The 26,538-nt window shown below is 42.2% G+C and overlaps 1 protein-coding gene across 9 annotated transcripts in view; it reads left to right on the top strand.

Moving 5' to 3' along the window:
- Nucleotides 1–25,806, top strand: part of HIVEP2 (HIVEP zinc finger 2) — a 137,033-nt gene extending 111,227 nt beyond the window's left edge. For all 9 annotated transcript variants that reach the window (XM_054279104.1, XM_054279095.1, XM_054279094.1 and 6 more), the window contains 6 exons: nucleotides 691–6,310; nucleotides 7,055–7,209; nucleotides 12,315–12,490; nucleotides 15,106–15,207; nucleotides 15,718–16,628; nucleotides 23,255–25,806. In XM_054279104.1, the coding sequence (XP_054135079.1) occupies nucleotides 899–6,310; nucleotides 7,055–7,209; nucleotides 12,315–12,490; nucleotides 15,106–15,207; nucleotides 15,718–16,628; nucleotides 23,255–24,073 (7,575 nt within the window). In that variant the 5' untranslated portion in view covers nucleotides 691–898 and the 3' untranslated portion in view covers nucleotides 24,074–25,806. The remainder of the gene's footprint in view (nucleotides 1–690; nucleotides 6,311–7,054; nucleotides 7,210–12,314; nucleotides 12,491–15,105; nucleotides 15,208–15,717; nucleotides 16,629–23,254) is intronic.
- The last annotated feature ends 732 nt before the right edge of the window (nucleotides 25,807–26,538 follow it).

Raw genomic sequence — 26,538 nt, 5'->3', positions numbered from 1 at the left:
ACTGTTTAAAAGTAGTTTAGAATGGCAAACAACACCTTCTTATAAAACCAGTTAGGTGATCTAAGGTAAGAAGTGCCTCGCTTCAGCAGTTTTTTAGCAATATTCAGTATATACCCCAAGCTGACTAGTTAGACACAAGCATCTCCATAGTGGAGCGCCTTGTGCATGGACAGCCTCTGTGTCAGAAGCATCTGTCATGATATGGGAATATTTCTTCTCTGATCAACCTACTTTGACTTGAGAGGAAGGCCAGGTGACTAAAGTGCATGTCTGAACCCTAAGTGAGTAATACTGGATAAGGTAATTCCCACTCACAGTGTTAGGCTTCTATTTTCAGCAGTGATTTGCTGAAAGAGCTTTGAAAGTATATGGTGGACTTTTTGAGATCAAGCCTTTAAACTGTCCCCTGAAAGCCTTCCAAAACTACTGTTTAATTTGGAAAGTGTAGGTCTTTATTTTCCAATCCTAGAGCTGCTGTTGAGTAGTGATTATGCTTGTGTGCAGTCTCTGGAGCCAGTCTTTACTGTGTCTGCTCACAAAAGGGAGTTTAGTGAAATGTAGTTACTTTTGCTGAAATCCCTCAGTAATTTCCATGTAAGGCTAAATAGACTGCACTGATGTTGTTTAGTATGGCTGTACTAACTGGTGTGTGCGGGTTTGTTTTCTTTTTTGTTTTATATTTCTGTACAGATGGCTGTGTCACCATGGAAGAGATGAAGACGACTTTGCTCTAGGAGATCACAATCTCTGGATCATTCTTCATCTCAGTATTTCATAATAATGAAACATGTCCAAATGCTATAACAAGTCTTTGCAAATGTACAATAAACTGTTTAGGAAAGTTCATGCCATGAACAGAACTGTGTAATACTCTCATTAGTGTACAGACACAAATCTAATGCCTATAGACTACTGCGTGGAAAGTTCCAAAGAGAAAGAAAAGTCTGTGAACTTGCAACAGCCCTGGAAAAATGGGAGCAACAAGACTTTGAAAAGCACAGCTTTGGGCACACTCCATGTGTCTGCACAGCTTTCAAGTGAACTAGCACTTAAGACCTTGTGTAACAAAATGGACTCTGGGGACACAGCTATAGGACAAAAAGCTACCTCAAGGTCTGGAGAACCTGCTAAAGTACCAAGTAGATGGAGGCAAGAACATTCAGCTGTTATTAAGATGAGCACTTTCGGCAGTCAAGAAGTACAGCGGCAACCACAAATAGATCACGAGCAAGTAGGAAACACGGCCTCAGCACAACTTTTTAGTTCTGGGAAACTGGTATCATCAAATGAAGCTGCACAGCAAGTCACAGAGAAGCAATATCCACAGCATCGTCCAAGCCCTTATTCATGTCAACATTCACTTTCCTTTCCACAGCATTCGTTGCCACAAGGCTTCTTGCACAACATAAAGCCACATCAGAGCTTGGAAGGCCCTCCATGGCAGTTTCCTAGCCACTTGCAATCAGTTGCCTCAGAGGACTTGTTTCCTTTTCATATGCATAGCCATAGTGGAGGTTTCTCCAGGAAGAAGATTTCAAGTTTGAACCCTGCATACAGCCAATATTCACAGAAATCTTTAGAACAATCAGAAGATGCTCACAAAAAAGAGCACAAACCCAAAAAGCCTGGCAAGTACATTTGTCCTTACTGTAATCGGGCCTGTGCCAAACCTAGTGTACTTAAAAAGCATATTAGGTCTCATACTGGTGAGCGACCGTACCCTTGTGTCCCTTGTGGTTTCTCCTTCAAGACGAAAAGCAACCTTTACAAACACAGGAAGTCACATGCCCATGCAATTAAGGCAGGGTTGGTACCTTTCACAGAGTCAGCAGTCTCTAAATTGGACCTTGATGCCAGTTACATTGATGTGGAAGCTGAAATTCATTCAGATGGAGAGCAGAGCACAGACACGGATGAGGAGACCTCACTCCTGGTGGAAGGGTCTGACAAACTGAGCCCCGTCTCACAGCTCCCCCTGGACATTGCCAGCAGGAGTGGCTTTCACTCCTCCATGGAGGAGTCCTTGGTGGGGCCGATGAAAGTCCCCATTTTGATTATCCCTAAAAGTGGGATTCAGTTACCCAGTGAGAGTTCACCATATATTAGCTCTGATATGTTGCAAACCTCATCCTTAAGTACCAAGTCTGATGACTCTCATACAGTTAAACAGCGACTTGCACTAAGACTGTCAGAGAAAAAAGGACAAGATTCTGAGCAGTCATTAAACCTCCTGAGCCCACACAGTAAGGGAAGCACTGACTCTGGCTATTTTTCCCGCTCAGAAAGCGCTGAGCAGCAAATTAGCCCACCAAATACTAATGCAAAGTCTTATGAAGAAATAATTTTTGGGAAGTTCTATAGGATTAATCAAAGAACAGCACTAACTGTAGCTACAACAAATCAGGAACACAGTTTAATGGGTAGAAAGGGCAAAACAGACCCATCACCTCTTTTAAATAACAGATTAGATATCAAGATGCTTGAGGAACATATTTCTCACCTGACTCCAAATAAAGAGGAACTCATTGACTCCAATAATTTGAGCCCTATTAAATCTACACAAGTTTATCCAGGCAGCAATACAGAGTGTAGACAATCCCAGACCACATCATCCATCAAAAGTGAATCCAACTTGTACCAAGTGAGTCAGCAGGGTGATGTGCCTGTCCTTCTAGAGCCCCCAGTAGATTCATCTCCTCTTATTAGAAGTAACTCCATGCCAACCTCTTCTGCAAACAGCCTAAGTGTTCCCCCATCTCTGAGAGGAAGCCATTCATTTGATGAGAAGATGACTGGCTCTGATGATGTATTTTATCCTGGGACAGTGGGAATATCCCACCAAAGAATGTTGAGAAGGCAGGCTGCCTTTGAACTGCCATCTGTACAGGAGGGACACTCGGATTCAGATTATCATGGAAGACAAGGGAAAAATATTATTATTGCTTCGAGCAGACAGACAGCAGGTGACAAAGGACCATCCTTAAAGGAGAAGAAAGGAGACAAGACCTTTTATGACTATGATGCCAGTGGAAAGCACTACAGAAAGTGGGAAGAATTTGAAGCTCAGAAGCAGAACTACAGGGACTCACCATCCTTAAGTGGGATGAACAAAGGGGGAGAGTTTTTTGTTGATGCACTTGGACAATCCCAGTCGGTGCCATCCATGCTTGGAACAACTTTTGAAAACAGAAAGCGCAGGAAAGAGGAGAGTGTTGGAGATGAGGAAGACAGTCCTATGATTTGCAGCAGTACAGCTGGCACCCCTGGGGGAATTCAACCTTTGGACTTCGATCCCAAATCCCAAATTCAGGAAGTGCCAAGAAGTGGATTTGCCCTTCAAGGCCTGGAAAACGCTCCCCATTGCCATGCGGAACGTTTTGAAATGTGCAGGCCTTACTTGCAGTCTGGAAGTCCAGCAGCTTCTTTGGAAGACTCATCCCTTACTGCAGAGCAAGAGAAGGCTGCGGAATCACTGGTTAGAAAGCCCCCCGGAAATGTCATCTCTGTCATTCAGCACACAAATTCATTGAGTCGGCCAAACTCATTCGAAAGGTCTGAATCTACAGAACATATTGCATGCCAGCAGGAAAAGATGTATTCACCATCTGAAACATGTGAGAGTGAGATTTGTGAGTCCCCAATGAGCCCAGACCGAGCTCCACAAATGGAAAATGCTGACAGCAGTAAGCCATCCCCGTCCCAGCAGCCTCAGCCCTGTCATATCCAGCCCAGGCTGGTTCGCCAGCACAACATACAGGTACCTGAAATTCGTGTCACAGAGGAGCCAGATAAGCCTGAAAAAGATAAAGAAGTGCAGAGTAAAGAGCCAGAGAGACCCACTGAAGAATTCCAGTGGCCCCAGAGAAGTGAAACCCTTTCTCAGCTTCCAGCTGAAAAGCTACCACCCAAAAAGAAGCGTTTAAGACTGGCTGACATGGAGCACTCCTCTGGGGAATCCAGCTTTGAGTCGACAGGTACAAGTCTCTCTCGCAGCCCTAGCCAAGAAAGTAATTTGTCCCACAGTTCAAGTTTTTCAATGTCCTTTGAAAGAGAAGAGAGTATGAAGTTCATCACACCTTCCAAACAAGATGAATTTGGAAAACAGTCTGAGTTTTTAACAGTTCCAGCAGGTGCTTACTCACTTTCTGTCCCTGGGCATCATCATCAGAGGGAAATGAGACGCTGTTCATCTGAACAGATGCCGTGTCCTCATGCTGCTGAAATCCCAGAGATCCGAAGTAAATCCTTTGATTATGGGAACCTGTCTCATGCCTCTTCAGCTGGAACACCTACTGTGGCATTGTCTCCATCCCGAGAAAGGAAGAAATGCTTCTTGGTTCGCCAGGCTTCCTTCAGTGGTTTTCCAGAGATTTCTCAGACTGATCAGAGCGCAGAACAAAGTATAAAGCAGGAGCAGATGGAACACTCACAGGTTGGTCTTCGCTCTTCCCAGCTTGTCTGGCATCACTCCCCTTCCTCTGTACTCCAGCCCATTCAGGTGGATGACTCTGGAAAACAGGCTATTGGCTCTTGTGCTCAGCTTAGTAATAGCTCATCCCACCTTGCCCAGCAACAGGCTCTTGTTGCAGACAGCCCAGAAATGTTAAGGACTCCCTTAATCCAACAAGCACCTTATATTCCTAACAAACATCCATCAGGGCAGCAGCAGCTATTTGCACATCAGGAAAAAGTCCCGTTTCCCCCTATTCATAGCACCTTGTTTCAGTTCCCCTATCCAGCTGTCTGCATGGTTCACTTACCACCATCTCAGCAGCCTATCTTGTGGCAGTCCTGCACAGAACCTCTGCACTTCCAGCATCCATTTGTACAACAGCTGCAGAAATCTTATGTCAAACAGGCTTTCCAAATAGATGTACCTCCAAGTTATCACCTGGAACATGCACCTGAGCTTATTGGAAAGAAAGCAGCTGATTATGTGCACGCTAAAGAGCAAGCATACCAGCATTACTCAGGAACATCTGGGTCGTATTCAAAAAATACTCTTGCAAAGTACCAGTCAGACCACAGCATTAAACCAACAGATACCTCCTCTGAGCAGCATCTTCAGACAGATTTTGACTCCCCAAGTGATGGATCTGTACAGTCTTTGCCAGGAACAGTTGTTCCCGTCAGGATACAAACCCACGTGCCATCTTATGGTAGTGTCATGTACACAAGCATTTCCCAGATCCTTGGGCAGAGCAACAGTCCTGCGATTGTAATATGTAAAGTTGATGAGACAGTTTCTCAAAGAACATTGGCAACTAATGCAACCATGCAAGGAATTGGATTTAACATAGCTCAGATGTTGGGTCATCATGGAGGACTAGAAAAATATCCCTTGTGGAAAGTGCCGCAGACACTTCCACTTGGACTGGAGGCACCAATTCCCTTGTGTCTGCCTTCCACTTCTGACATGGCTTCTACTTTGGGAGGAAGCAAACGAATGCTTTCCCCTGCCAGCAGCTTGGACCTCTTCATGGAGACCAAGCAGCAGAAACGAGTCAAAGAAGAAAAAATGTATGGACAGATAGTTGAGGAACTAAGTGCAGTTGAGTTGACTAACTCAGATATAAAGAAAGATTATCCAAGAATGCAGAAGCCTCAACTAGTAAGGCAGAGCTGTGCTACTGAGCCAAAAGAAAGTCTGCCATCCATGTCATCCTCTTCATCGCTGTCATCCTCAACATCTCAAGATTTCCCACCTGTCAGCATGGCGGGAGCTGATGCATTCCCACTGAGCAGAGAGAAACTTTCCAGTTTTGATTCCGCATCCCCGGGACAGAAGTCCAGTGGCCCATCTGAAGGAAGAGACTCACCAGAAGAGTTGGATGTGGATGAAACAGCCTCAGATATGAGCATGAGTCCACAGAGGTCTTCATTGCCACCAGGAGAAATTCAGGCAGAAGACCAACTGAAACATCAAAAATTACCTCTTGGGATGTTAGTCCAGATGTCATCTAATGCTGTTGGGAAAGTCACAGCCTCAACCATTCTCCTGACAGACGTAGCAGATTTTCAACAGATCCTTCAGTTCCCAAGTCTGCGTACTACGACTACTGTGAGCTGGTGTTTCTTAAACTATACAAAACCCAATTACACTCAGCAACCAACCCTCAAAGCTTCTGTTTATGCCTCATGGTGTATAAGTTCATGTAATCCAAACCCGTCTGGGCTAAGTACAAAGACCACTTTAGCACTTTTAAGGTCCAAGCAAAAAAACACCACGGAAATCTACACCCTGGCTGCTATGCACAGACCTGGAGCTGGTAAACTGACATCATCAAGTGCATGGAAGCAGTTTGCTCAGGTAAATAAGAAATTTTAATAAAATTAAATGCATATATGTTTATGTGAGAAATTTCTAGTAAACTATAAAACGTGAGTTAATTTTTTTTTAATTTCCCTATTGGGAAATCAGCCAGTGACATCTTCCCAAGACAACTTTGGAGCCTCAGTTTATCCTTCTGCAAGCTCTGCTACTGCTACTGTCTCTGTCTCTGTTTCTATTTTCAAAATCAGATGTAAAAAGTGAGGCTTTTAAAGCCTTCCATTTATGTGTGCCAGAGTCTGACACATTATCGCCTTTTATTTTGCCCTTTGTTTTTCCTGATAAACCATGTGTCAGACACAAACATCCACATGCTTTTGTAAGAAAAGATTAAGATAAAATTGAGTAAGGATCTTCAGATCCATTTAATGTCTTTTACATATTGACTCTTCCTCATGGATTAAGGGTTTGCTAATAGTGCCAGGGAAAATTCTGTAATGGCAATAAATTACCTTCTGAGGCTTTTTCATATCTATTTTCCATTCTTTTTTTTTCCTGAGTAAAGATACAGTATTGTATTTTCTGTCAAGACTTGTAAAAATTTGTCTGTGTCGCCTCCTCTTTTATTCTCTGTCAAATTAAATGGGACAGATTAATTCATCGTATAGAGTTGGACCAGAATGAGAGTTTGGCTTTGACCTGGTATGTTAAAAGTTTTTGAAATGAAGTGTGCGTTTATTGTATGCTCCAGAAGTAACACCCTTGCTTGACTTTGTTCTACAGATGAAACATGAGCCATTCTTCTTGTTTGGCAGCAAGCTTGAAAAGAAAGTAGTGGGGAATATTATAAAAGAAAGAGTAAAAGGAGACATTCATGGAGATAAAGACATTACATCCAAACAAACTGAGCCGATACGAATTAAAATCTTTGAAGGAGGGTAAGAAAATATAACTGGAAATTTAAAGCTCAGCCTGTAATTTTACAGACATTTGAAAATGAATATGAATGAATTAGAATGTGAACAGTCTTCTGTATTCTTGTCATGTCCTGTAGCTCCCAAGTCTCTTCTTTTTTGTGTATTTGTCAGTCTTAAAATGCACCACAGGGTACTTGTATGCTCCCTTTGCTACTTTGCTATTAAGACAATTGTTTTCCATCTGTGTGAGAGCACTTGCTTGAAATTGTTATTTTAATTTCTTAAGTCATAAGGAAGTGGATGAACTGTTAACATTTTGATATTTTCTGTGCCATTTCTTTGTATTTAATGACTTCCATGAGGATGTGTTTCCATTTTTAGGCACTTGTGTACTTCCACTCAGTTGAACGGGTTGACAAGGTGTTCTTATTCTTGCAATATTGTATTATTTACTGAGGTTGGCTTTTGGAGATTAAATGTAAAATGCCAATGAAATCTATGGTATCTAAGGCTAATCCATAGATCTGTCATGTATGGTTGATAAAATACTGTTTCATTTTACTATGACAATCTATCACTCAAGTGATAACAGAAGCAAATAACAAGGAGGGGAAAGCCAATTACCATTGTTTTGAGGCTTATGAAACTTGTTAAGAAAGGAAAATTAAATAGACACTTGTTTGTCTCTGCAGTATTCTCTGAAATGGAAGATATTGTTGAGTGTCTTTTACAGAATTCTGACACAATGCAGTTAGTTTGCTAGTTTTTAGTTGTGCATAGTCAGGTGGCTAAACAAGATGTGATTTGTAGTCTTACCAAGCTCAGATGGTCCCAAAGCACTGTTTTATTGGGGTGACTAAATAGGTCAGGAGAGAGATGTGAGAAATTCATAAATCCGTTTCCTTTTCCTGTCAGTTTGTACCCTTTAAAATCTCAATTGTCCTTCATTGATGTTGTGTTTTTTTCTATGATTGAATAATCTCCATGAAATTACCATTGCCATTTCTCTGTAGTCTGCAACACTGAAGGAGTATAGCCTACATCTTGCTTGAAAGACTGAAAAAGTTCTTTTGGAGGTTTTTATAGGTGTGCTGGCCCAGACACCCTTGTCCTGTTCTCTGTAGTTGTACCTTGTCCTAGTACCTAAGCCAGTAGACTGGCTTTACAAGAGTGAGCCAAATTCAGTTGTAAGCCTAAGTTTACAAGAAATGTGAAGAGCTGGTGCTTCAACTCACTCCCACTTTGAAGAATAAAGTTGCTTCCCACTTTGTACCATTTCTGAATTTGGATGACCCAGGTGAAGATAGTCTGCCTTGATGTAAGCTACATGATGAGAGGTCAGAAGAGTGAAAGTGTGTTAAGAAAAGCAACTTAAAGGAGAATTCAGATGAGTGTGAGCTGCAGCAGATCAGTCTATAAAAAACTTCTACTGTCTAATACTTACGTCAATAAATTTTGTGTGTTAATTGCACTGTCTTAAGTTTTCCTGTACATCAGTAAGGTTTATGAAACTATTTGAGTAAAATCATATAATTCACACTTCACTTAGAAATGTCTCCTAGTAATACTTAGCTATGTTTAGATACCCTTTGGGTAAAACAAAACATATGAAACCTTGATGTGCACATCAGTTTCTGGAGTGGGGAGAACAAATAGTCTGTGCAATAGACTGGGACTTCCTCAACAGAAACATAAAAACTGCAAAACTGCAGCAAGCGAGGTGATGCAGTGATGCACTCTTTCCTCGTGCATCATAACTTCATGGTACATTTTACAAGAATTATTTGTGGAAGAACAGATTAATTCTTTCCATTCTTGACATTCATTTGGCTATTTTTTAAATTGGTGTAATATACCTTAGATATTATAGTCATGTCTAGCACTGCTTTCTGTCAGGGTTATTGAATTTTTCCTTCTCTTCAAGTTGTTGTCTATCACTTCTTAAAGCTAGCTTTTGATGTGGATGGGTTTCTATGCTTGCTTCTTCTTGGCTGTTTGTTGAGCTATTCTGTTCTTCTCTCTTCAAGCACACCTCCATCTCCTCTCAGCACATAGTGCAATGAAGTATATAGCAAATGTCTGTTGTCTTCATATCACATTTTCTCCCCTGGATAGACAAGCATGGATGGTTGTACCTTGTTTCAGCAGGATATTTTCATTTTGGTTTTCGGTTTTCATGGGGAATGGGTTTCCTTAGACTTTGTGATTGCTTTTGTTTCATAGGTGTGAAGAAGGTAATTAGCTGAGAAAGATCTGTGGTTGTCTGCTTTTGGTCTGTGTGAAATTAGCAGGCAAGTGAAGCTCTGTAGCTGCCTTGTGCCAGTGGGGTGGAGCATTCATATGGCAGCTGGGCCATATGAATGCTCCACCCCACTGGAGCAAGATAGCTGGGGATGGGAATGAGTGAGAAGCTGAAGGAGCAGAATCAGAATTGAGGCAAAAAGTAGATCATTGAATCACAGAGTTGTTGCAGTTGGAAGAGACCTCTGAGATCGAGTCCAAATGTCAGCCAGTGCCACCAGTTGTCACAGCACATCACCACCTCACCACAGAAAGCCCATCAAGAGCATTTTGTATGCATCATAGCAGAGGGAGTTTGGAAGGAAGAAACGAAACCCTGCATTGTTACCACTGGCAGGTGGCTTGATTCAAGTGAAATTATCTGGATCACAAAATCTGCCTTCCATCATCTTACTGCAGATGTGACTGATGGGATATGAAGCAGTATTTCTCAAAGAAAAGTGGTAATTTCAGGTTCAATCCTTGCTGCAGTACAGTTAGTTACTAGTGGTGTGCAAAGAAAGAAGGGACAGGACAAGCATGCCTGCTCATCTGACACCTAGTTTAATGACATTAGCTGACAGCAAGAATTCACCATTTGCTTATGTTTGTACTTTCATATCTACCAGTAATAGACTCTAATTGAAGAACCCAAATAAAATAACTCAATTATAACTCAAATAATAATTCAATTTTGAATAGAAATTGCAGGACTCTGAGAGTTATTAATGCTTTTTAACTCAAGAGTCCCATCCTAGTCAAACTCTGAGCAGCAGTGGCCAAAGTCCTTACATGGACATTACATAGTAGGAAGGGGGAAATTACTCAAAGCTTTAAGAGAGGCACAAACTAGCAGAAAGATCGAATATTCCTGAGGTCTAAAAGGTAATCACCATGACTCTGACTTCTGGTCTTTTAGTTTTTGCACAAGCCCTTCTTTAAATGTCAAGTTTGTGTGTGTCATTTCTCTTACAGTCATTGTTATGATGAAGCATATTTAAAGAGTCAAGGTCAGTTGTGGCCAAAAACCATCTATATGAATGATGAAGAGACACATGTTTTATCATTCTCTTTGTGTCCAATGGGATCTGACAGGTGACAGAAGCCAGTGGAATGAGGTCAAGCAGAAGAAGAGCAGAGATGGAGCAACAGAAAAGCACATGTAATAGCACAGCATTTATCTTACCAGTGTCAATCAAGGGTGGTACGGTAGACTCCATCCCAGAAAAATCAGACTGTAAGGAGAGATGAAGAGAAGATAAAATAGCAGTATTTCAAATAATAATGGACTTTTTATTTTTTTTGTCTGTGGGAGAAAGCTTGGAGGAGGTTGATGAAGCATTGGATAGAGAGATGACTAGCAGTCCTTGGCATGTGCATATGAAGGAGAACCTGGGAAATGGGGCAGCCAAGATCCCAAAAATATTGTACAGAAAACCTGCTAGAGAGATGACTAAATACTACATTATTTTAGACTATTCCAGTTTTGTCCATGCTGCCAGGGACAATGAAGGATATGGGAGAAGTACAACTTTGTTGGAAATGGGATGAAATAAACCTGAATTTAGGCATCTGCATTTGAAAGAGGAGCTAATGAGTTTAAAACATAAGAAGATTGACTTCAGAACAGGACACTGTTTTTCTAGAATATTAACTTCAGAATTTATATTGCCTATGATATAGCTAAACATATGGGAAAGTGTTCATCTAAGAACAGCACACTTGAAAAATGTTCCAGCTCTGTAACCCAAAAAATTGCCACTTTTTTCTTGTAGAGTTATCATCACATTAACAGAATCTTTCACATAGTCCCTTTTTTATTTGAAGTACTGAATGTCAGTATCAACGATATTTTGTGGGTTGTGCATCCACAGAATGACTGAAAGCACTTTGTGCTGCTTAGGATGAGGGCAATGGAGGATGGAGAGCAGAAGAAATATTATTTCCCAGTTCTTGCACTTCCTGGATTTTACCTTGAGTGAATGAGGATGGAATTCTTCCCCAAAGGAATGCAGTCTTCAAACCTCAGAACAGCCTGAGTAGATTCCCTAGACTCCTTTAGATTTCAGTATTAACAATTTACATGATAATAAAGGCAATGTACAGCTTTACATAGATTTTCATATCTTATTTATTTTCTAACTACACACTATGTGATCAGCAAAAAAAAAAATCGAAACCTTATGTCTGTGTGTCGTTTGTATGCCATAAGAAAAATTTCAGTAATAGCTTTCTTCAAAGTATCTGTGTTTAACCATTTTATTTCTAAAGGATCACATACCTAAGTGAAATCAACTCCATGTCTCTTTGGGGAGCAGTTTATCTTTGGGGATGTCAGGCATGTGTAATGGGAATGAATATATCCTTGCTCGTCATCCATGTTCCCTTTATGCTTAATGGGAAGAAACAGGAATTTCCAGGATGTGATTTATCTGATCCCAAGGGATAAATACACTAAAATAGTTAAATGAACGGTGCTGCAAAATAATGCTGTTTTCAGTGGTGGTAAATGTCTGTGCTGTACAAGAATACACTGAGCTGAAATTCAACCTATAGGCTTATATTTGGAGTTGTGTCTATAGGAATGGTTCTTCGTTGGTTTCCTGACAAGGTGTTTTTACTGTTCTCATACTGCAACTTGTTGGTTTCATATTGCTTAAATATATTGGGGCCAGTACATTCTCTGAAAGCCAAATACTTTATGAGTTCCATACTGAAAATTCAGTAGTTCCTTTGGACTTCTGTGAGTTTGCATTGATTATGAGGATCAGATGCATAAAAGTGCTGTTTCAACATGCATCAGACCTAAAATCTGAATGACTTAAATACTTGCTCTCTTCCCACAGGTATAAATCAAATGAGGATTATGTCTATGTCAGAGGTCGTGGCCGAGGAAAGTACATTTGTGAAGAATGTGGCATTCGCTGTAAAAAGCCAAGCATGCTCAAAAAACATATCCGCACTCACACTGATGTCCGGCCTTATGTATGCAAGCTGTGCAATTTTGCCTTCAAAACTAAAGGTACTTGACCTTTTTAGTTGAGCTCTTGCCACTTCTGGAGCTATTTTGCCCTCTGGGATTCAATCACCCATTGCAATCAAGAAGAATATTTTCTTCGGAATAAAATTGTTATGTTTATATATACAGGACTGTATAAGAAAGTTTGTTCTCTTCTGTACAATTAATCCAGGGATTTTGTAAGACTCTGAGACTCCTTGGATAGCTTCATTAAGAACCTAGAGACTCTTGGATGGTCCTTCTGTCTGCAGGGAAAATGTAGTAGCATAAGAACCACCCTGAAAAATAATACTTTGCCAATATTGTTGCATGGTGCAAATTTTAATTGCAGCAGCACTTAAATGCTACCAGGAGACCATATTTCTTATGACATAATGTAGAAGCAGAGCATCAGCTGCTGAGGAAGACATGCCTTCACAGGCTTTACAGTGGGTCAGTTTCAAGTTTATAAATAATATATGTCTCCTAGATGGGCCAGTCCATCCACTGTGGCATTAATTATGAATAGAGATCTGATAGCTTCTGTTCACATGTATTTATCAGCACAGAAAAAAAAGCTTCCATTTGTCACCCTGTGGCCACAGATAATGGTATTCTTTGGAATTCAGATTCGTGATGCAACCATCTCCTTGGAAAAAAAATCCTTTCCTTGGTATCATTTCTTTGTAGCACAGCCTAAATCAGCCTTACATTCTCAGTTTCTTAGCTTCCCTTTGGCAGACAAAAGAATGGATTCTAGTCCCTGTGCAGTGAAACTTAACTCAAAGGAGGAGAAAAGATGCTGAAGGAAATTTCTCCCAAGACCCCCGTGCAGTTTCATGGCTGTTTTGAGGATTGAGAATTGTAATAGTTTCCATGACTCCAGCAGTTCTTTCTGTGCCAAAGATGGGAACAGCTGATGGATGGTAGTAGACCCATCAGCCTAATTTAAGATGGGAACATTCACGGGCATGTAGAGACAAAGACAAGGAGCTGCTTGTTTGTAGTCCCAGTAGACCATCTGGTGAGCTGCTCTCATATCATTGCTTACATTTGCTGGAGGAATTGGTCTTGAGTAGGGACATGAAGTACATTACAGGATTGTGGTTTTATACCTGTGTTCAGAGAGGACATTCCAGGAAGAAGAGGTGGCATGGGAAAAAAAAAAAAAAAAGAGAAATTGCTTGCTGTGGCTGGCATTTCTGACAAAGAAGGAGAAACATGGATGAGGTGGTTTGCTATTGCACAGAAGGGGCACGAGTAGCAAGAGACTAGGTTAGCCTTTGAAGTACAAGAAGTGTTTAACTGGTGCATTACTGATTATAAGCAGTTGTCAGCCTCATAACTACTGTTGCTACTTTGCTGAGAGCCGTAGAGGACAAACTTTCAGAAGTACTTATGTTTTTAGTTTTTCCGAACATTTAGCCACCCAGAAGCATCAATGGCCAAGTTAAATTTTTCATGCAGTGCACAGACTCAAGAAACTCCTAGTGAGAAGGGAATTATTCAAACTAGCTGGAGCTGAAAGGCAGAGAAGAAGAGCATTGTGAGTTTCTAAGCACACCTGTGCTATTCAGCAGAGGAGTGCAGTGTTCCTGACCCGATGGCATGTACCACAACACCATCTGGAGATGCTGGTTGGAGTCCTAGAAGCAGCATAAATGCATTTCCAGAGGGCTTTCCTTGAGCTAAGAAACACCATGACTTGGTAGTGGGTTGGGTTTGCTTGTGCCATGCTTTCCTGTTTGGGTGTTGCAAATGAGGCTGAAGTGGCAAATGGATTAGAGCGATATTCTCCAGCTTGTGCTTTGTGCTCAAGATTCTTTGTCATGAAATGTCTCTTGGGGCCAATCTCAACCCAGTTTTTTAATCTATGAAAAAACAGACCAGGACAGGCGCTCCAGAAAGTCAATAGTCTAGTGTTAGATTGCTCCCTCAGGGGAATGGGAGATTTGCTTTCAAATCTCTGCTGTGTCTGGTTTAGATCCGTACTCTGAATCTGGGAGCTGAACCTGAATTTCCCCCATCCCAGGTGGGTGCTGTAAACACATCTCCTCTCAGTTCAGAGACTGCAGCTAGATGGTGAATTTGCATATAAAAGTCTCCTATAAGTGTCTTGTTTTGTTTTGTTTTGTTTTTTTTGGTGGAGTACTTTTGCCTCCAAATGCTTCAAATACATGGAGCATTTGGAAACCATGTGTGAAGTAAATGGGAGAGCCCTTACCTGGAAAGTGCCACTGTGTAAATGGGAGCATGAGCCCTGAATGGCTGCTGTGCTGTGGACTTACTTCAATGTCTAGGCAATCTGTACATATTATGAACAGTGAGTCCAGGAACAGATAACATCCACAAGTGGGTTTTGTAGGGGTGCCTAAATATCATGTGGAAAATTGGAGAGATGCCTATGTACATCTCAGGCCCTGAGTGTATTTATTTTTTTTATTCTCTATATAAAACCCGACTCTCATTAAAACAGGGTCTGAGGCCAGTGGTCTTGATGAGTCAGCCCTGTCTGTTGTGGTGTTTTCTAAAGCTAAATGCCATTACCTGCAGCATAATGGAGCTAAGATACACCAAAACCTTATTTGAAGAGTGATCTTTGTTGTTGTCCATTAATTACATTAATCTCTGATCCACAGGAAATCTGACAAAACATATGAAGTCTAAAGCACACATGAAAAAATGCTTGGAGCTTGGAGTATCAATGACATCTGTAGATGATGCTGAAACTGAAGAAGCAGGTATGTCAAAATGATTTAATTTAGTTGGAATGGCCTAATTCCAACAAAAGTATGGAAAGTATGGAGTCTGTAATTGACTCACTGCACTTTAGCACAGTGATGGGCATGGGAAAATATATTATGCATATTTGGGGCATATTTTAATTGAGAGTTAACATTTTAATAAACAGGAAGTAAAAAAAAAATCCTATCTAGTTATCTGGATTATACCTTTTTACATGAAGAAGCACCAGAAATAAAAGTATGACCTGTTGTCATCTGTCTCATATGAGGTTCCCAAGAGTGAAGTTACAAGGTAGTATAGGATGAATTTGCTTCCATACTTCAAGTTTAGAATTTTAGGCATTATTTTGAAAAAAAATTTGGTTTTAATCGATGAGGAATGGCTTTATGCAGCCATCCCCGATGAAGAGCATCCAGCAATGGCATTGAGTGTGCTGGGCGGGGAATGGTTGTGGTGTGAGAGCTGGGATATGTGCTAATCATTTGGACTTGCTGTGGTTGTTTCAGAAAATATGGAGGACATGCAGCAGGAAGCAGAGAAGAGCAGCAGCCTGGCAGGGCTGTCAGCAGAGCACCAGTTTTCTGACGCAGAGGAATCGGATGGCGAGGACGGCGACGACAATGATGATGATGATGAAGATGAGGATGATTTTGATGATACTCAGGGAGACTCGACACCAAAAACCAGATCAAGAAGCACCAGCCCGCAGCCCCCTCGGTTCTCCTCCCTGTCAGTGAACTCGGCTGGGGCATCGCAGGGGGCTTCCCCAGAGGGCTCCCTTTCCGTGGGACACTCTTCCCTCATCAGTTACTTGGTCACCTTACCTAGCATTCAGGTTACTCAGCTTATAACACCAAGCGACTCCTGTGACGACACACAAATGACAGAATATCAGAGGTTTTTCCAGAGCAAGAGTACGGATTCAGAGCCCGATAAAGACAGATTGGACATACCCAGCAGCATGGACGAGGATTGCACGCTTTCGTTGGATCCCAGTTCTTCTCCGAGGGACCTCTCACCTTCCAGTCGACAGTCGTCACCTGGCTACGATTCTTCACCCTACAGAGATAACTCACCAAAGAGGTATTTGATGCCAAAAGGGGATTTGTCACCCAGAAGACATCTGTCACCCCGACGAGATATTTCACCCATGAGGCACCTTTCCCCGCGGAAGGAGGCTGTGCTGAGGAGAGAGTTATCACCAAGACGGGACGTGTCCCCGAGACGTCACCTGTCGCCAAGGAGACCAATGTCACCAGGGAAAGATGTGTCTGTTCGAAGAGATTTGTCTCCCAGGCGAGAGAGGCGATACATGGCCTCCGTTAGAGCGGCGTCTCCCCGGAGGGGCTTGTACCACAACCCAGCATTGTCCATGGGTCAATATTTACAGTCTGAATCTATTCCAGTGGGACATTCAGTAAGTATGAAAGAATATTTTCATTCCTCCTGTGGAAAACTGTGCTCTTACTGAATTTGAGCATTTCAAAAATCTTTGCAGCTTTATAGAAGAAGACATAAACTTTGAGTCTTGGTGGGAAGTCTTGGAACAAATGCAAGAAATTTGTAATAGACAAAGACCAAGTCAGGATGCTAATACATTTAGATACACTAGAGTCAGCCTAAGGGGCAAGTGTTCACTTGGTAGAACTCTGAGTAGCTCCATGAACTTCGATGAAATTAGGCTGGTTTGCATTTTCTGCCTCCATATTCATTACATATGTATGTGTATGTATAATTTTTAAATGGTCCAGAAAGCTTACGTGGTTTGTGAGGCTTTCTTCTGCACTGTAAGAAATCTTGTGCTTCCTGGACTGTCAGGTGAGATCCAGCCAAAATCAAGGCTTAAAGCCCTGTTCTTGTGGTATGGTGCCCATCACTGAGTATTGCTTAATGGAATAAAAATGCTAAGATAATGGAACCTCTTAGAAAAGCAGAGTGCGCGCTGAAATCATGATCTGTGGCTGGAATTTAAAGAATATTATTGTGTGAGAGGAGCAGGCAGCTGTATGCCCCGCAGGAAGTGCCACAACCGTTTGGGTGGAAATATGCAAAATTTGTGCAGCTGCAGTTTGTGCTCTTCCCTTTTGGTAAATCAGCTCCCAGAAACTGCCTGATTGGCACTTTTGGCCAGCTCTAGCATTCACAAAACACTCCCTCCACAAATAGATTGCGGATTCCTTCAGAGGTAAGGAATGGCCTTCCTAGGTGGGAATTTACTTAATTATTAGCTATGCTTTCCTCACCATGTTGCTGTTGTGGCTGCCCTCTCACTGCCTGCCTATATGTGGGTTCAACCTGGGCAAGCTACCTCAGAACTCATTGCTCTTCTCCTGGCTGGCCTCTTCAACATGCTTCACCATTCCCAATCTTCTTGGCTCTCCATGTAGTCTTTGCAGTGTTCCTCTGTGGAGGAGAAGAATTGAACCCTCAGTTCATACAGTCAGCATTTCTCAGCTCTGGTGTATTTTTCTCTGTAGAGTCAGGCTGATGTGTTATCTGCTCCCAGGATAAGGGATGAAGGATGCACCTGGGCAAGGATGTTTGGAGCTGGGGTGGACCAAAAAGAGCTGAGATGCTGCCAGCCTGGCAGATCCAAAAGTGATTTCCCAGTATTTCAGGGATATAGGGAAAGCTGCAACTTGAGTGGCCATATTTATAGGAGAGAGCAACACAGATGCTTCTCTCACATCTTAGACATTGCCCCATGACCTAGTAAATTGTTCAGGAGAGCACTGGAGAGGGTGACTGATTGACTAAATGGTCCTTGAGAAAGGGCATGCTGAAACCCTGCTGCACTCTGACAGGAGTGATCGCTGCACAGCTGAGAGAGGGTACAAATCCCATCAGCAGTTCTGCATTCCTGACTGTGTGAGGAAGCACAAGTGGGTGAAGAGTCACCAGTTTAACTAGTCATGATGTCTTAGTATCAAATGAATGGGATCATATGGGATTCTACAGCTGACACTGTGCAGGGTGCCCCAGTCCCTCATGTCCCACATGATACACACTGGCATCCTGTAGTAAAGATTTTAGATGTTAATGATGCTAGCAAAAATGGTAATCCTTGATCATCTGACAGTTCTTGCTGTAATATTTTTCTTATGCATTATGCACACCTTCCAACAAGGCATTTAGCACATTGTAAGGACTCTCTTAGCACTTCTCATTCCTTCTTTTAAAAAGTGCACCATGCCAGATGGACTTCTAATGCTTACCTTGTTTTTGAGAGTCAGGCATGTGGTAGTGAAAAACACAATGAAAAATCAGTTCAGTTGTCTTACAGAAAGGATCAGTAACTTGATGGCATATTGGGTGTTTGGGAGAGAAGGCCAGACCTCAGTAGAGTCACTACAACCTGAATAGAGGAGGCATCACTGGAAGCGGAGCCCAGGCAAACGTAAATGAAAAAAAGGACAAGTGAGGATGATTGCCTATTGCAACAAATGACTGCAAGGAAGGAAAGATGCATTCCTTGTCTCTTGATGCCTTTCTGGAAAATGTACTTTAGCCAAACATTAGACAAGCTTAAATGAAACACAAGTTATTATAGCATGTGGGAAGACAAATAGCACCTGAGCTAGTAATAAGTGAAAGCTGTCAGAGAATAAACAGGAATAAAGGTTGTTTTTCACTTTTTAGAGTAATGAAATCCAGCAAACCAGAACATCATTAGCAGCTGCATTGGTGCTGCTCATGCTGGCTTACAATCCTTAAAGTACTTTCAGAGCTGCATTGGGTTCCCAGTCCTTGCAGGAGTAAGGGCAGTTTTGTGCTCCCAGTGCCTGCAGTTCTCAGAAGAGGCCAGTTTTCTTTCTTCTCAGCTGAAATTGATGTATTTGCTCAGTCTCTTTGGCCGGTGCTGGTCTAGTTGCTCTTCATCTTGCTTCCTGTTGAATGTCCTTTGGTGGTCTCTTGCAAAAGGCTTGTAAAGTGCTCAGGCATGAAAAGCACTACATAGAAAGCAATTAAAATTATTTGTTTAGGAAGTGGAAAAGAGCATGCTGAAAGTAAATATTTTTTTATATTGTATAAAAATGCAGGAAAATACACACTTATTTTCTCCTTTGGCAAGCAATAGCAGGATAGACTCTTGCAATTGAATACTCTCTCTAAAGTAGCCTAAGTCTCTTGTGTATGCAAGGTCACACTTGGCTTTGACTAGTTAACTTGGTGTCTTTAAAATTAATGCCAGATTTCTTCTGTTCTCTAAATACATTCAGGATCTTCTGTCAATTGCAGAGGTTTCTTTCCTTGCTGAGGAGGCTGATGCCATTATCAAAGGGCTCAGATTCTTCTTCCAAGTCATCTTCTGCCAGTCCTGAGAGAACAAGAAGTAATAGGAAGGCTTCATTTGTTCGCCCTGAGTGAATCTCTTTTTTCATTTTCATTTGGATGAAGCATATGTCTCTGTTGTCACATTTTTTGTGTTTTGACTCACATTTTCAGTCTGGGAGTAAGTGACCTGGATTGTTGTCAGATGGAATTAAACTGAAAATGTGCACCAGGAGGGCAGCAGGTGCCCTTGAACTGTGAGTGGCCATCCAAGTGACTGCAAAGAGGCCACACAGGGCTAGTCTGAAGCAACCTTTCCTTCCAAACCCACAACACTTGTATTGTGAATATGGGATCCAGCACAGTTTTCACTCCATTCCAGCTTGTCCCAAACCTTAGTACACCCTGCTGCTTCCTAGTGCAGACCAGAACTTTTGCCTCTTCTTCCAGTCGCAGGATAGACACAAAGAGATCGAAGAGGTGACTTGCTGGGAGTGGCACAGACTGGTCTCTCACAACTATTTTAGATTCTAGGCAGTAGTGGATTTTGCTTCTGCTGCCATCTTGTTGCTCATGTCATTCATTTTGAAGTCTGAAGCCTGTCTTAATATATTCAGAAGGGCTGAAGGGAATTAGGCACCTCTATGACCACTTGAAAGTTTATAGGACTTGTGGTCCTTTGATCATCCCGAACATGGATATTAAATCACTTCCCAAACACTCACTACTTTATCATCTTGAGTGAAGTGCATTCTTGTACAGAGAGCCAGAAATTCTGAATTCCAGGTAAACTGTAAATAGGTTCACGGGTGCATCTGGGCTACTGTGGTGCATTCTGTGTTGGGCTGCAAATTGAGCTGATCCTGAAAGTGAGAGCCACACAGAGTTACAGTCACTTTACTGGGCATCATGTCTTTCAGGAGGCACATTGGTAATGTGCTCTGTTACAGATTTTCACTGTAGAGTTCAGTGTTTTCTGGTTTTTAACTTTAAAAAACCTCAAGTACATTATGACATGCTAATCAAAGAGACTGTTTTCCACCCAACATGTTTTTGCAAGCTGTGGTCTGAGGCTGCCCAGAGGATGCTTGGCTTTGAAATGTGATTTTCCTCCTAATCTCGCACAGCCTGATTTGGGTGATGTACCAGATACAGGGTAAACCCTATCTCATCCCTGAGGCATTCTGAGGGACTTGTGAAGCTGGGTTTGGCTTTGCTAGGGGTGTGATGTGGCAGTCTAGATTTGTGACCAGGTCAGAGCATTTAGTGAGGAGCTGCTACAGAATACTGTTGCTTGGGAAATTATATGTTACCTGGAGTTGAAGGGAAATATGCTAAACTGTAACAAATGAGAATTAATAGAAAACTAACTGGATTCCGATTACCTGACAAAGAGAAGAGCTCAGCTCGCAGCACTGGCAGCAGCCCATTCTGACTGCAAAAAGATGCCATGACTTCCTGCTCTGTGCTCTGTGATCTAATACTTGCCCTGTCAGCTGCAGAGTCTTTACATTTTCAGGATGCTTGTTGAAAAGAGGCAGATTTTCTCTGTGAATATGTGTGTCTGCTTGTAGGAATGAAAATGCTAGATATTGGTAAAGGAAATAAAAGCGGGGAAAGAGGTAGGAACAGTTACTAGTGATTGTAACCATTTATGTTGTTTCCAAACTTACCTGCCTGGGCTGGAGAAAAATAATCCAGTATGTGCCCAGCCAGGCTTGGAAGGTATCCAGTGACATGCACACACTGTCACTGTCTGTGTAAAAGTTGGGCATACAAGACATATATTGGATGATGCAGTGGATTTTGAAGCACACAGCAGTTTCTGTCATGTTAGCCGCCTCTATCCAGCAAGGACAGACTCTTGCTCTATTCCCTTATGAAACTCTGGCAGGGTAAAACATGAAGCCAATGTCTTTCTCAATTAGAGATTTGTGTGTGACTAGGTTTATTCTTTGATGAGTTTTACTCTTTTTTTTGCTCAATTTCCCTTAGCCCAAGTTCACATCAGATGTAATAGTAATAAATGTCATGGTGTTGGAAATGTCCAAAAGGACAATATGACTGAGAAGCTGGTTGACAGACTAAAGATGAAAAAAAAAAAAGGGGGCAAGCAGCTGTGCAGAGGTGAAGTTAGTGATAGGAAGGACTGACAGGGTAGGTGAACTGTCTTGTGGCTTGGCAGTTGCAGTTTATTTTGTATAGTTTTCCCCATTCAGCAATATAATGTGCTGTCACTGTGCTTTCTTGTGACAATTTCTCTTTTATGAGACTCAAGTGTCTCACTTTCTGAATAGGAAAATTCCCAACATAGATTAGTCTCTGAATAATATCTCTGAAGTTTGACTCTGATGATTATGGGTCACCCTTTCCTGTCTCGACATTGATTTATATTAAACAGGACAAAGCATCTGAGCACAGTGAGATTGAGCCCTTGGGTAGCACAGAAACGGAATCTTTAATTGCCCCCTAAACCAGCTCCCTAGGATGGGATCAAGAGGTTGCTTAATGCCTTGAGAGCTAAGATTTCCCAGCAGTGAAGTGCTGCCACTTCAGTGCATTGGCATTTAGCAGCACAGTCCTCGGGCTGCCACACCAAGGCTGTGGTAGCATTACAGCTCTGGGGCAATTGATCCATGTTTGGTCAATTTACAGAGCAGAGATGAGCGTTTTCATTCATTTAATTTCACATGAGAGTCCCTGAGAGATGTGTGGCCAAATCCCACATATAATTATGAAAATGTCATCCTGCACTTCTGTCATCATTACTCCTCTGGTCAGCAAGAAATGATACTAAATCATCAGATAGCAAACAAATTTTAAAACTTAGGAATGAAAATAAAAAGGAACCCAAAAGCCCAGGGCATATTTAATACTGAGTGGAGATGGAGCTATTTATTCTTTCAAGGCAGGAACTAATGGGAAGGCAGTGAAAATGTCAATATTGCGAGATTGGCTTTTATTAGCCGTCACAAAATCCCCCATTCTTCTCAATCCCATTATGATTGGGTGAGTCTCCCTGGGACACAATCATCACTTCTGCTCACAGCTGATGCCTCTGCTTTTGTTATTATTTATTGTTTACACTGCAGATAAGCCAGAGGGGTACTCCATTGTCTCAATGACTAAAAAAATTTGTGTCTTCATCACACAAAGACACTTGAACTTGCATGGAAATACCCATCTGCTTTCACCAAGGATCGGATAAAGCTCCCAGGGAGCAAGTGCCTTCTGTGGGGCTCAAGAGCAGGTTTTTCAGAAGGCAGTAAATACATACATGCTGTCAGATATTCCCTATTACGCCTAGCAGTGGTGCTGAGCAGGGGATGTTCAGACGTGTACTTCTCTGCAATAAAGTTTAAATACCAGCATATTTTTCCAAAAGAGAGGGTAAGATGGATCTCCTGGCCAAATTTCTCCTAGGGAATGAAAATCTATCTACCCCAAATTCTGTTCAAAGTTTCAATTGAATATAATACCCTCCACTTCCTGACCTAAATTGCTGCATTGTGTTGCTGAACTTTCTTAACTAGCCACTGCCATTCACCTCAGACTCATGAGCCCTGTAGGGCTGAGCTAAGCAAAACCTCCTCTGTTGTTTGGATATGCAATTAGCGGAGTTTTCCAAATGCTTTGGGATCCATCTGGATGAAAGGTGCTTCGTGAATGGGAGGTTGTGTTAGACAGGAAAGCAGATAGGTGGTTTGGCAGCCAGACAAGAATTCTGATAGTTACAGTGCTGACATCTCTTTTTTTTTCTTCTGGTTACAGAGGAGGGGGTTGTCTCAGGCACCTTATTTCAACATTTATGGAGAAAAAGGAGGCATGGAGCATCGCAGGTCTAGCCTGTTCCCTGAAGGTCCGAGCGACTACGTCTTCAGTCATCTTCCACTACACTCCCAGCAGCAGATCCGAGCACCTATCCCCATGATGCCCATCGGGGGGATCCAGATGGTCCATTCAGTCCCCGTGGCCCTTTCAGGTTTACATTCTCCGTCCACTCTGGCCCTGCAGAGGCAGGTCTCTGAGGAGAAGCAGAGAGGAGCTGCGGAAGCCCTGGCGAAAGAGCCGTTCAGCATTTCGAAGCCCCACGAGAAGCGTACCTCTCCGCACAGCTTGCACGCCGCTGCTCCCCCCAGCGCCCCCTCCTCGCCGCTGCTGTTGCTGGCCCAGAGCACATCCGAGGACAGTGTGGTGGCTACCGAGAGGGAGCAGGAGGAGAACATACAGACTTGCACAAAAGCCATAGCCTCTCTGCGAATCGCCACAGAAGAAGCCGTTCTGCACGGGGCGGAGCAGCTGCAGAGGCCTTCTGAGCCTCACCAGAAACCCTTAGAAAGTGCACATTTTAGCATTAAACACTTTAGTGGATCTGAGCCGGGCCAGCCCTGTGCCTCAGCCACCCATCCTGACTCGCATGGTGGTGAACAGGACAGTTTTGGTACATCACAGACTGCGTCAGCCCATCCCACCTTTTACAGCAAGAGCTTTGTGGATGTCCAGCAGCTGGGCTTTCACAGCAGGAGCGAGCCCCCGTCAAGCACACAGGAAAGGAAAGATCCGTCATCTGAGAAGAGCAAGCCGCATTGATCTGAGATGCATGGAGACTTTCACCCCATACATTTACCCCATCTTTTTTTTTTTCTAGAGATAGAAAAAGTATTCAAATTTACAGCATGCCTGTTCTAAGTTACAGTAGTTTGCTATTATATATACTTTTGTTATATCAAAAGAATTAGATAAAGTAACAAGTCATCATGAGCCTGACCAAAACTAAATTTGAAATTCTTATTGGGTCTGGTACTTTTAAATTGTACAGATGTTTGTGCCTTTTCTTTACTTTGCTTATATTCTTATAAGCATTTTTTTAGCAGTAATTTGTACATATTTTAGAATTTGTGTATCTGCTTTGTAATAAATGTAATTTCTTTCCTTTTTTGGACACTTGGATCTAAATGATGTAAAACAGAACAGCATCAATATATGTGAGGTTGCACTAAAACATATTTTTATATGATTAAAACTGAACAGCTTTTATGTACAGCTCTGATTCTGTAATACTAATATTTATTTACTTTGTTTCATAAATTGTAAATTTTTTTCTTAATGTTGTGGATTGCTTTTCTATGTGAAGCATGGGATTTACTGTTGCGTAATTAGAACAAAATGTATATTGTAAAACAAGATATTTAAACTAGAGTATCTTATATTATTCTGCACTTATGCATTAGTTAAAAAAAAAAAGATAAAAGATGTATCAGTCAGTTCTTAACTCTTGTAATTTTTTTTGTCTCTTGTTTGCCGGATTGACTATAACTTAAGTGCTGATTGTGATTTTAAACTGATAGTACCGTAAAGCATTAAAGTAAAACAATGTGCTATTGTGAGTTTTTTCAAAGCTTTATAAAACAGTTATAAATATATTAAAAGTATTTGGTCTTATGTGAACATGTTGATCTATATACTCCTTAAAAAGCTATGGGAAAACATTCCACCCCATGTAAATATGTGCATCACTGGTGCCATCTGTGTAGCTCACCGGGACCGGCAGGGTTTGCTGTGCTGGTGCTTCCAAGAGCGGGCTGGGGCACTGCTGCCTGCCCGAGGGCAGAGCCCAGCAGCGCCCTGACCCACTGCCTGGCCTCCAGCAGCAGGGTGGCAAGGCCCCTACGGCCGCTTGGGGCTGGGCCAGGAGCCGGCCTGCTGGCTGGACACACGGCGCCCTGCCGAGCCTGGCAGTCCCCTGCTCCTGAGGGCTCACCGAGGGCCGTAGGTGTCATGGAGAAGTGCCCTGGAGTGTCAGAGAGGGGTTTGGAGAGGAGAAAAAGGTGTTTCCTTGCTCCTGAACTCCACAGCTGGCCACTCCCTACTGCAATACCTGTGCCAGCTTCGGGGGAGGCTCCCGTTCTGTCCGGTTCCGTCCTGTCCTGTGATGGAGGTGTGTGGCCCTGCCGGCAAGGCAGAGAGCACCGCCACCCTGGCCTCTTCTGAAATGGGTTTCATGGGCAAGAAAGTCACAGTCTTCCAGTGTAGGGTCTTCACCTGGGCAAGGTTTGCTCCAGAGGGAAGGGAGGAGGAGCCTGGGCTTGTGTTTGAACACGTGTGGTGGGTTACCACTACCACCAGCAGCATGCGTGCCTGCACGCACGCACACACACACACACTCAAACACACGCATGCACACGCACAGATGAAAGAAACCAACGACCTGGATTATATTTTGTGCTATTTAGTGGATTATAAATCTGTGAAAACAAGTTTGTATATTGAAAATACATCTAAGGAGTGTTCTTTAAAAAGAAATAAATATACAGTTACATGCACGAGGTGTCTAGTTTTCATGTGTTCTTTCAATTTTCCAAGTTTATTGGTGTTCCAGCATTCTGCACAAGAAGCACCCTTAAAAATGTGAGTGGCAGTGAAAAATGTGGACCATATATTGGCTTTCTCACCTATTACCAAACTAAACCAGTTTATTTCTCTGCTAATACTGTGTGGGGGCAGAGCCACAGGTGGCATGTTGTCATAATTCTAGCATGATGGCATATGATTAGTGTAATACCATAATGGACAGTGACCATTTCTAAACCTTAAAGCTTAGCTTCTCATACCCATTGCAATGTTCTGCCTTTATTCCAGATCATTGTGGTAACCTTGCCAAGAAAAGCATGTGCCAGAAAACTGGCTCATCTCAGATTGGAGAGAGGAGAAACAGTATATGTAGTTGGAGATGAGCAGCCTGTTGGATCATGCTTCCATAAAAAAAAGGAGAACTCAATTATACATTTTAAATAAACAAGCTCCATCTGATAAAAGCCTCTCTCCTCCTGGGCTTCATGGATGTATTGAGAACAAAATGCTCTGCACAATGATCAGCTAATCAGGTAATCACAGATATTTTATTAAAAGGGAACCAAGCAACTCCTGATGGTAAATGCTCTATTAACGTTGCCATTGTAAGCAACCCTCTTACTGTGGGAGTTACCTCTGACTTGTTTGATTATTTTAATTAATTTGCAGCTGCAATTTGCCATCTACCTTCTCAGCCTTGGGGC

The sequence above is a fragment of the Melozone crissalis genome, unplaced genomic scaffold, assembly GCF_028551555.1.
Source record: "Melozone crissalis strain CALT ecotype California unplaced genomic scaffold, PUWL_Pcris_2 ptg000027l_1, whole genome shotgun sequence".
Taxonomy (NCBI): Eukaryota; Metazoa; Chordata; class Aves; order Passeriformes; family Passerellidae; genus Melozone; species Melozone crissalis.
This window is presented reverse-complemented; position numbering and strand designations above follow the sequence as displayed.